Raw genomic sequence first — 11,798 nt, 5'->3', positions numbered from 1 at the left:
ATTCTGGTTGAAACGGACAAACGAAAGGAGCGACTCATGGCAGACACCAGTGCAAATCAAACGAGATGAAGGAAGGGTGAATGAGAGAAAAAGAAGCTTGAAGAAAGAGAGCACGAAGGCCCACTCTGAGCCCCGAGGACGGGAAGGATTCGCTTTGCAGGGAGGAGAAGTGATCGGCGGGGACTGCTGAGGTTGCCAGCAGCTCGGTAGGACAGGCCCGAAGGAAGCGCAATGAAAACAGAGAAAAAGGGATGACAGAAGCTATTTGCTGGAAACGGTAGGGAGGACAAGAACAGACGTGTCCTGAGAAGATAGAGGAAAGAAGAAGAGAGGAAGAGAGGAAGACGAGGATAGAGAGATAGGGAAACGGAAAGGGAGAAGAGATGCAACACGGGGAAGCGCAAAAAGGACCGAGATAGAAAGCAGAGAGCGACAGGTGCGCGGGTGCCCACGTGGGCTCCTTTCTGAAGCGTCGTCGCGAACAGTGGAAGGGTGAAGAAGAAGAAGAAGAAGAAGAAGACGACGACGAAGACGACGAGGAGGATGACCGACCGGCTTCCTCGTGCCGGCTGAACGGACCGACACTCACTCTACGCGAGTTGCACTCATGCCGAGTGCACACGTGGTGGGGTGGAGACCGCACTGGCGTAGGTTCTGCTTTCCGTCGATAAATCACGCTCTCTTTTACGGTTACACACAGATGTTCACGCAAGTATATCTGTTACACGTTCAACGGATGTTGCGAAGAAAGTCACGACATCCTGCAGCTCGCACGAAATATGCGCAGAGACCGTTTCTCGTTTCTCTGTCCTCGCAAATAATTCCCCGCACCGAGATTTTAACGCGCTTTGCTCGTTCGATGATATTAGCAGTGATACAAGCGCAGACGGCCGATGAAGAGTGGAGAAACCCAGGCGAGTCGAGGCCAGTCGACCGGGTCCCTAAGGCTATTCCCTGACTACGCCGATGAAAAAGGCTGCGACGAGGGCCTGGCGCGATGAGTGGGAAAAGGTGGCTCCAGGAGTGGGAAGGGCTAACCATTCGGTAGCAAATGTTGGTAACCCGTCGCAAGGTCAAGATCAGTCGGTTAATCCCGTCCAGTCGGCCGAGGGCCTTGCACCTTGCACAACGAACGATCCTGCCTCTTCACTTCTTCGCTCTCCCGTATACGTGTGATTTCGCGTCTCCGGTCCGCGGCAAACGCATGAATCAACGCTCGGCGCAACTGACGATTGACGACGCGACACGGCGACTCTCCGAGACCGATTAAGCGGAGATCGCGTTCCTGGAGAACATCCGGACATCCTCTGGTTTTAAGTGTCAATTCGTCGGGACTCGTTAGCGATGGTCCTCTCGTTCGACACGCGACACACTTTCTGAGAACTTGGTGTTTCCTACGTAGTAAATGTGTTTCGATCCTTCCCCGTTGAGGCACATGCCGGTAGCGATACTAACGCGAACGCGGATGCACTCGAAATAATTATTCCGAGGTGTCGCTGCCGAGTGGATCCTCAATTGTACTCCCCACGTGGGTCTCTGTTATGGAAACTTGCGTCCTGATACCTAGAGAGTTCTCCTTGGTCCTCACCAGCGATCAGTCATCCTGCAAGAACCTCTTCAAAAATGACTCGGGTACACTGGTCACCGATGTGAGAATCTCGGTATGGTCGAACGTGTTCATCCCGTCGGGGACCCTAATCTATCCGTTTCAAGGATCGATCAGATTCGACAAGATAGACCTTTACTCTCTCCTCGATGACAATGATGTAAGTATATAAGCGTATATATATTTGTTGTTATCAAATATGCGACGTGTCTTGAAAGAATTAACACGTTTTCACGTGAAGTAGACATTTACATTTTATAAGTGATTAAATCTGAAAAAGAGAGACGGAAACGTCATTTCAAATTGGAAAACGTTAATTTTAAACCTTGCCAGTCGACTTGTGGGCGCGAGAATGCACTGAGAGAGATGTTAATATTTGGGGAAAATTAAGAGTCATCACTTTTATGTACATATCATCGCGTATTACCGAAAAGACACTCGACATCAATGCACGACGCTGGCACGGGCCAGCCGAGTTTACGAGCGCCGTTTATTAAAGCGATGCGCTTTTAGATCAGACGTGAGTACGGCTGCTACGACGAAGTCTTCTTCTCGAACTACAACCTTAACAAGCGTCAATGTAACTGGATAAGGTTCCTCCGTATCGTTCAGTCGTACAATGAGCAAGTTAATCTGATCGGTACGAAAGTAAAGGGTAAGTCGAAGAAGCGAAATTATTCAGTGAAATTATTATTTTGCGGCATATTAATATGCAAGAATAGCTAATTAATATTAACATTCATTTTTCTATCCTTTTCTACTTTTTTATAACTTCACTTCAAGTTCAAAATTCATTTTTCTATCCTTTTCTACTTTTTTATAACTTCACTTCAAGTTCAAAATTCATTTTTCTATCCTTTTCTACTTTTTTACATATAACTTCACTTCAAGTTCAAACTTCATTTTTCTATCCTTTTCTACTTTTTTACATATAACTTCACTTCAAGTTCAAAATTCATTTTTCTATCCTTTTCTACTTTTTTATAACTTCACTTCAAGTTCAAAAATATTTACAAGTTTTCGAGGCTTAAACAGAAATCAAGAAAATCTCTCGTAGTCCGTCGCGACATTAATGTTAATATTTTCTCGTTCGATATTTTATTGCTCTACGATTTCTTCTTGATTTTTCACGCAGGCGAGCCTATATTTGAGGTGATAAAGGACGTTCAACCGGACACGGAGCTCGTAGCATGGTTCCTGCCAGTATCGCAACAGGATTTCGTTATCATCTCGCACGATGTGTGCTCCAGATCAGCTATCTACAGGTGCACCATCGATTCTATTTTAGACGGTGAGTGAAAGACGCACTCGATAGATAAGAGCTTCTCGCTTACGAGTATCTCGCAAAATATCACCAGCGACGCGAGGAAAGAAGAGTGCATGCGTGTGGAGCATTATTACAATCGTCTGCCTGTATTTAAAACTGTTTGGATGTAAAATCCTGCGGGACTGGACGGTAAAATTTAATATCGACGACTGCCGTTACCGGATTACGATCTGGCGGAATCGTTATCGCACTTTATCCCTTCGCTTTAGCCCTCGTTCAACGATGAGAGCAGAACGGACCGCTTCCACAGTATAAATTGTATGAGCATCGCTACCGAATTTATTGCCTGCGCCTAATTCCTTCGCGATTCTCTCCCCCGAGAGTTGGCAAGAAACGCCGCCGCGTCCGGACGAGGATCGTCTAGCTGCTCCACGACCATTGTACTGTCCTTTATCTTCGGCGTGCGCGCGACGGCGGCGACTGTCTACGCATTTGAATCGGAAATCGCGCACCTTGTGATCCACCCGACAAAAATGCCGCCGCGTATTTGCATTTCAGATCGTTTTCGGTGGTCTCGTTGTTCCTTTTTCCAATTGCGCTGCGATTACCACTGAACGCAGCCGCAGCAGCGCCTGATCCGCAAAAGCGATAAAAGACGACCGGTGAATCCGAATGAAGATACATTCTTTATAACGCACATACAAGCTTGTTTATATATGTATATATTATTAGGGGTGTGATTTAGTTTGAGGGTTTTTTTGCTCAAAAACGCATGTATTTAAATATGATAATGAATGAATCAAAAATCAAAAAATGAATGAATCAAAAATAAAAAAAAAACACCCAACTTAAAATTGAACCAAAAACTACCCTTAATAATCTCAATGAAATTATAGATATATTTATCAAAAAACCTTCAGCAATCAAAAACGCCGACTCAAACTTAATATTCGAAAAAAACAAATACTTTAATCAAAATATTTTCCTTCGTTTTCTATAACTTTTTCCCATCTTTCTGGCAAGAGATGGATTCCACCACGATAAAATCACTCTTCTTTTCAGTTGATCCATTCGTCGACGAATTTTCGCACTTCTTCCAAATTATCAAAGTGTGTATCCTCTAAAGCGTGTTGCATCCACCGGAACAAATAATAATCGCATGGAGCAATGTCCGGAGAAGACTTGCCATTCAAGCTCTAATAGTGTTTGTTTCACTGATAACGCAACGTCAGGTCGAGCGTTGTCACGAAGAAGAATCACTTTCCGTCGTTTACTCGCAATTGGTGGTCGTTTTTGGTCCAACGCTTGCTTCAACTTGTACAATTGGTGTCGATAACGATCAGCCGTGACAGTCTCGTGCGGATTTAACAGCTCATAGTACACTATCCCACCAAATACGGAGCATTACTTTTGAACCGTGAATATTGCGTCTCGGAGTGGATGTTGATGGTTCGCCTGGATCCACCCATGATTTTCTGCGTTTCGGATTATCAAAATAGATCCACTTTTCATCCCCAGCAACAATCCGAGACAAAAGACTCTTCTTTTTTTGCCTGGCGATCAACGAAATGCAAATGTTCAACCGGTTCGCAATCGCACTTTCCGATAATTCATGTCGAACCCATTTCCCTTCTTTCTGAATTTTTCCCATTTCATGTAAATGTTTCGTAACTGTTGTACGATCAACACTTAATGCTCTGGCAAGTTCTGAAGTGGATTGTGTTGGATTTTCGTCCAATAATGCTTGCAAATCTGCATTTTCAAGTTTTCTTGGTTGTCCCGAGCGTTCTTTGTCCTTCACATCAGTATCACGACTTTTAAAGCGTCTAAACCAGTATTCACGCGTCCTAATTGATGGGGCAGAATCACCATAAGTTTCCACAAGAATTCTATAACCCTGAGCCGCAGTTTTCTTTTGATTAAAAAACAAAAGCAACGCATGTGGAAAATGCTGTTTCGGAAGTTGCATTTTTACGATGATATAAACACGATTGCTATAATGCTACTAAATGCCATGGATAATGTCAAGACTGTAAGAAACAACAGTTATCGGAAACAGCTATTGGAACAAACTGACACTACAGCCATCTGTTGCAAAACTCTCAAAACTAAATCGCACTCCTAATATATGAAATCTTCGTATCCATTTTAAACAATGTCTAATCTTGTTGAAAATAAATTTTAATTTTAAATGGACTGTTTATTTGCGTAGAGTCTCCGCTGGACTTGTCAATGACGCTGCTCGCCCATCATTCTCTACCACCGATATCGCATAGTTATTACGAGGTGGACGAGTACGAATCGACGTCCGAGGAATCTTCGTCGTCAACGCTATCGCTGGGCGGCGATCACCTCGATTGCAGCATCCTGACGATTAAAAGAGGAGAGAGGGTTTTATTGCCCTGCGAAGTCTGTGGCAAATCCTTCGACCGGCCGTCTCTCCTTAAGCGACATATGAGAACGCATACAGGTACGCGACGCGATATTTTCCATGAAACTCCGACTACCACGTTAATGCCTTTGACAATTTTAATGCAAGATTAATTGAAATAGGACGTTTCTCCTCGCAACGTTAAGTCAAAATGATTAAAAAAAAGATTATTTAAAAAATAATGGTACGATAAAATTGTTGCCTCGGAATATTGAGTACGTTCATACTGTGCTTGCATAATTCGTGATTTACGAAATCACGATCTCTTTTGCCCAACGATCGCGATAAATGACGCGCGCTTGAAGGGAGGGACGCTGCGCCGTGTCGTCCGCGTATAAATCGAGCTAGAAATGATATAAAACGAAGGGCCAACGCGGTAATTCAGGAACGGTATTAAATTGAAGGGGAGAAACCGCATGTCTGCATGGTGTGCAACAAGGGCTTCTCAACCTCGAGCTCGCTGAACACGCATAAGCGCATCCACAGCGGCGAAAAACCTCATCAGTGCCTCGTCTGCGGTAAGAAGTTCACAGCCTCGTCGAATCTCTACTATCATCGGATGACTCACATCAAGGTAAGATGCTCCGTACCTTATTTTACGGATACGCTTATTTTTACACCTCGCTTCAATTTTATTCTCGTCAGGAGACATTAATACACGCGCGTACGCGTGCGCGCGGTACATAAAGCTGTATTTATATTACATTTTCACTTTTGACTCGCAAAGTTCCTCCGCTCGAAGGTCGATAAGCATCAACGACGGGCGTCTGCTTGCGAATCGGAACGTACGGCTGAAAGATGTCAAAAAAGAGAGAAGAAAACGGAAGCGAAAAGCAACCGGACGTTTTAAATAAGAGAGGGAAAAAAACGAAAAGTCTCAATCTCGAATTGATGAGCCCGATATTAAGCGCGCGGGAGCGCACTGCGTGCACGCTCGCAATATTTCTGCGCGCCCGCGCCGTTTTGATCTCTTTGCCTCTCGTATTCCGCGTAAGCCTGGTAGAACTGGAGTGTCCAACGAGAAATACCGAGCAATGATCTTAGGCGACGATCGAAGAGGGAAAAGGAGGAAAGGTGGACTCGCGCGAGAGCAGCGAGGATGCAAGGTTTTTATTTATCGCAACGGAAACCGTATGAGTTTCTCTAATCCCACCCGAAGTAATGATATCTCGAAAGCCATATAGGCTGGTCTGCCATCAGCTACTGTAATTGGCCCATTACTTGCTACCGCATGGAATGCAATCCAATTAGAGAGACAGAGAACGTACCCGTAGGCTCCTCGCCACGTTACCTATCCTCCTGCCCCACCTTCCACCTCGCCCCTCTATCGCTGCTGCACACGTCCTGCTCGTCCTGCTACTTCTACCCTCATCCCGTCTCCTCCTGCTGTGCGTGTCGTTTTGCTCTGATTTTCCCCTTCCGCCTTGCCGCCTTCGCTCTTTTCGCTCTTCTTGCCGCGAGATCCTTCCGAATTTCGCCGTCTTATCCGTCCCATGAAATTCTTCGCACGACAGATGCCTCGACGAAAAATTGAACGCTCTAATTGGAAATGACTAACGACGCGTTTCGTATCCGATAGTTGGCTATCATTTCGGTTTGCCATTTTCGCTGAATAAAGGGCGACTGATACACCGTTGCTCTGCTACAAAAAGGATATCTCCAAGTCTTTCCATTTCTGATCAAATTTTATGTCACCCTTAAACGATTAAGTATTTATCCGAACGTTTGCTCCTCTTTACACGGTCTTAAAAGAGTTTTTTGAAGAAAAGATACTTCAGATCTTCGATTTGGAGTAATTAAAATTGAAGGAAAGGGACAGCGTTTCTTTTACATGTGCATTCAATTATTCTCGCTCGCAAGAGAGTTGCTCCTCGATGTAACTACGGAGCGTCGAAGACGAGCCTGCAAGAGCAGGAACGCGCACACATGTTCACGGACGCTTAAAAAAGTTTTTTGAAGAAAAGATACTTCAGATCTTCGATTTGGAGTAATCAAAATTGAAGGAAAGGGACAGCGTTTCTTTTACATGTGCATTCAATTATTCTCGCTCGCAAGAGAGTTGCTCCTCGATGTAACTACGGAGCGTCGAAGACGAGCCTGCAAGAGCAGGAACGCGCACACATGTTCACGGACGCTTAAAAGAGTTTTTTGAAGAAAAGATACTTCAGATCTTCGATTTGGAGTAATTAAAATTGAAGGAAAGGGACAGCGTTTCTTTTACATGTGCATTCAATTATTCTCGCTCGCAAGAGAGTTGCTCCTCGATGTAACTGCGGAGCGCCGAAGACGAGCCTGCAAGAGCAGGAACGCGCACACATGTTCACGGACGCTTAAAAGAGTTTTTTGAGGAAAAGATACTTCAGATCTTCGATTTGGAGTAATCAAAATTGAAGGAAAGGGACAGCGTTTCTTTTACATGTGCATTCAATTATTCTCGCTCGCAAGAGAGTTGCTCCTCGATGTAACTGCGGAGCGCCGAAGACGAGCCTGCAAGAGCAGGAACGCGCACACATGTTCACGGACGCTTAAAAGAGTTTTTTGAAGAAAAGATACTTCAGATCTTCGATTTGGAGTAATCAAAATTGAAGGAAAGGGACAGCGTTTCTTTTACATGTGCATTCAATTATTCTCGCTCGCAAGAGAGTTGCTCCTCGATGTAACTGCGGAGCGCCGAAGACGAGCCTGCAAGAGCAGGAACGCGCACACATGTTCACGGACGCTTAAAAGAGTTTTTTGAAGAAAAGATACTTCAGATCTTCGATTTGGAGTAATTAAAATTGAAGGAAAGGGACAGCGTTTCTTTTACATGTGCATTCAATTATTCTCGCTCGCAAGAGAGTTGCTCCTCGATGTAACTGCGGAGCGTCGAAGACGAGCCTGCAAGAGCAGGAACGCGCACACATGTTCACGGACGCTTAAAAAAGTTTTTTGAAGAAAAGATACTTCAGATCTTCGATTTGGAGTAATCAAAATTGAAGGAAAGTGACAGCGTTTCTTTTACATGTGCATTCAATTATTCTCGCTCGCAAGAGAGTTGCTCCTCGATGTAACTACGGAGCGTCGAAGACGAGCCTGCAAGAGCAGGAACGCGCACACATGTTCACGGACGCTTAAAAAAGTTTTTTGAAGAAAAGATACTTCAGATCTTCGATTTGGAGTAATCAAAATTGAAGGAAAGGGACAGCGTTTCTTTTACATGTGCATTCAATTATTCTCGCTCGCAAGAGAGTTGCTCCTCGATGTAACTGCGGAGCGTCAAAGACGAGCCTGCAAGAGCAGGAACGCGCACACATATTCACGGACGCTTAAAAGAGTTTTTTGAGGAAAAGATACTTCAGATCTTCGATTTGGAGTAATTAAAATTGAAGGAAAGGGACAGCGTTTCTTTTACATGTGCATTCAATTATTCTCGCTCGCAAGAGAGTTGCTCCTCGATGTAACTGCGGAGCGCCGAAGACGAGCCTGCAAGAGCAGGAACGCGCACACATGTTCACGGACGCTTAAAAGAGTTTTTTGAAGAAAAGATACTTCAGATCTTCGATTTGGAGTAATTAAAATTGAAGGAAAGGGACAGCGTTTCTTTTACATGTGCATTCAATTATTCTCGCTCGCAAGAGAGTTGCTCCTCGATGTAACTGCGGAGCGCCGAAGACGAGCCTGCAAGAGCAGGAACGCGCACACATGTTCACGGACGCTTAAAAGAGTTTTTTGAAGAAAAGATACTTCAGATCTTCGATTTGGAGTAATTAAAATTGAAGGAAAGGGACAGCGTTTCTTTTACATGTGCATTCAATTATTCTCGCTCGCAAGAGAGTTGCTCCTCGATGTAACTGCGGAGCGCCGAAGACGAGCCTGCAAGAGCAGGAACGCGCACACATGTTCACGGACGCGTCGCGCGGATGCGCTATCGGCAGGTGCATCCGAGATTACGCCTGTAAATGAGAGAGATGTATCGTGCGTGCACGCATATATACGTACACCGCACGCGAAGGAGCGAGGCGTCGCAGGCGGCCTTAACGAGCCACGTACACACACCGGTTTTAGTTTAGCAAGGCTATTTGCTAAACGACCTTCCTGCCTATGTGAGTAATTGCTACTGAATCATCGAATCGGGAGCGTGGTCGAACCATCTTTAATCGTTAATCGAAAAAAGCCTCACTGCTACATTCCTTTACTGGAGTGTGCAAATAAAGCCGATTGCAGATCTCTCGAGTCGAAGTCGGAGTCGATTGATCTGTCTTCAATGAAAAATGTATACGAGACGTGGGGATTATTGAGCGCATAGTTCTATCAACGTAGATAGCAACAGCGCGTTGCAGCTACGTTCAAAACTGGAAACTATTCATTACGGCTCTCTTTCTTTTCAGGAGAAACCACACAAATGTTCGCAGTGTTCGAAATCGTTCCCGACGCCGGGCGATCTCAAGAGCCACATGTACGTGCACAACGGCCTGTGGCCGTTCAGATGTCACATTTGCAGCCGCGGTTTCAGCAAACCGACCAACCTGAAGAATCACATGCTTCTGCACCTGGGAAGATGTTCCAACAAAAAGTACATCAAATCTCTTTCCGATTTGTGACCGACTGCAACTGCGATTCCCGACAGTCTCGCCGAAGCAAACGTAATGCCATTGTCGCACGTGCGCTTTTAACGAAGGGATAACTGCATATATAGGCGTCCCTTCCTCCTGTTACGATAATTCAAGTCTTAAAGGGAAGCTGAGGTTGCTAGTGAACTATTTTTTCACTATAGCGATGGTAATTGCAGTTTCGAAAATCCTCTTTATTGCTTGTGCAGAATAAAAAATCCTTTTCCACAAATGAAGTATAGATAGAAAGAAAGTCCACTCTACAGGACTTTATATTCAAAAGGGAAAAAAGTTAGAAAAGACAAATACAAGTTTTTAACTTTTCTATTTTGAATATAAAGTCCTGTAGAGCGGACTTTCTTTCTATCTATACTTCATTTGTGGAAAAGGATTTTTTACTCTGCACAAGCAATAAAGAGAATTTTCGAAACTGTAATTACCATCGCTATAGTGAACTTCTTCGCGATGGTGCTGCCATCGCACAATTTTTGCACAATCAAATGTTTTTTACAAAAATTTGGCAATTTGTACGCACAAAATCGCTGTTGAGCGGTGTTTGGACACAATTAAGGAATATGAGACTGCTTTTCGAAGTGACTTTAGAAGCGTCATAAAAGAGAATTCTGTGTTTTCCTTTAGGATTAGAGGTTAGAATACAGGAGAACACAGAATTCTGACTTTATATTCAAAATGGAAAAAAGTTAGAAAAGACAAATGCAAGTTTTTCACTTTTTTCCATTTTGAGTATAAAGTCCTGCAGAGCGGACTTTCTTTCTATCTATACTTCATTTGTGGAAAAGGATTTTTTACTCTGCACAAGCAATAAAGAGAATTTTCGAAACTGTAATTACCATTGCTATAGTGAACTTCTTCGCGATGGTGCTGCCATCGCACAATATTTGCACAATCAAATGTTTTTTACAAAAATTTGGCAATTTGTACGCACAAAATCGCTGTTGAGCGGTGTTTGGACACAATTAAGGAATATGAGACTGCTTTTCGAAGTGACTTTAGAAGCGTCATAAAAGAGAATTCTGTGTTTTCCTTTAGGATTAGAGGTTAGGATACAGGAGAACACAGAATTCTGACTTTATATTCGAAATGAAAAAAAGTTAGAAAAGACAAATGCAAGTTTTTCACTTTTCTATTTTGAATATAAAGTCCTGCAGAGCGGACTTTCTTTCTATCTATACTTCATTTGTGGAAAAGGATTTTTTACTCTGCACAAGCAATAAAGAGAATTTTCGAAACTGTAATTACCATTGCTATAATGAACTTCTTCGCGATGGTGCTGCCATCGCACAATATTTGCACAATCAAATGTTTTTTACAAAAATTTGGCAACTTGTACGCACAAAATCGCTGTTGAGCGGTGTTTGGACACAATTAAGGAATATGAGACTGCTTTTCGAAGTGACTTTAGAAGCGTCATAAAAGAGAATTCTGTGTTTTCCTTTAGGATTAGAGGTTAGGATACAGGAGAACACAGAATTCTGACTTTATATTCAAAATGGAAAAAAGTTAGAAAAGACAAATGCAAGTTTTTCACTTTTTTCCATTTTGAGTATAAAGTCCCGTAGAGCGGACTTTCTTTCTATCTATACTTCATTTGTGGAAAAGGATTTTTTATTCTGCACAAGCAATAAAGAGAATTTTCGAAACTGCAATTACCATCGCTATAGTGAAAAAATAGTTCACTAGCAACTCCAGCATCCCCTTAAAGGGTACCTCTTCAATGATCTATATTTTTCGTGAGATTTCTTAGTTGCTCGTTCGATTTGCATGCTAATAATGATTTGTTATTGCAAGAAACTCTTCTGTTAGTTAAGCGGAATACTGTATAGCTTATCTGTTCACTTATATCTTTCATGATTAAGAAGCATTATAGATCTGCAAGGAAGTATC

At 43.3% G+C, this 11,798-nt stretch overlaps 1 protein-coding gene across 1 annotated transcript; it reads left to right on the top strand.

Moving 5' to 3' along the window:
* The first annotated feature begins 468 nt into the window (after positions 1-468).
* LOC105285085 (zinc finger protein 182) lies at positions 469-10,087 on the top strand. The gene is made up of 6 exons (XM_026974089.1): positions 469-1,766; positions 2,120-2,261; positions 2,742-2,897; positions 5,086-5,343; positions 5,709-5,878; positions 9,672-10,087. Exons 1-6 carry the CDS (start codon positions 1,542-1,544, stop codon positions 9,882-9,884), a joined length of 1,164 nt encoding a protein of 387 aa, XP_026829890.1. The 5' UTR covers positions 469-1,541; the 3' UTR covers positions 9,885-10,087.
* The last annotated feature ends 1,711 nt before the right edge of the window (positions 10,088-11,798 follow it).

This window comes from Ooceraea biroi, chromosome 12, assembly GCF_003672135.1.
Source record: "Ooceraea biroi isolate clonal line C1 chromosome 12, Obir_v5.4, whole genome shotgun sequence".
Classification (NCBI taxonomy): domain Eukaryota; kingdom Metazoa; phylum Arthropoda; class Insecta; order Hymenoptera; family Formicidae; genus Ooceraea; species Ooceraea biroi.
This window is presented reverse-complemented; position numbering and strand designations above follow the sequence as displayed.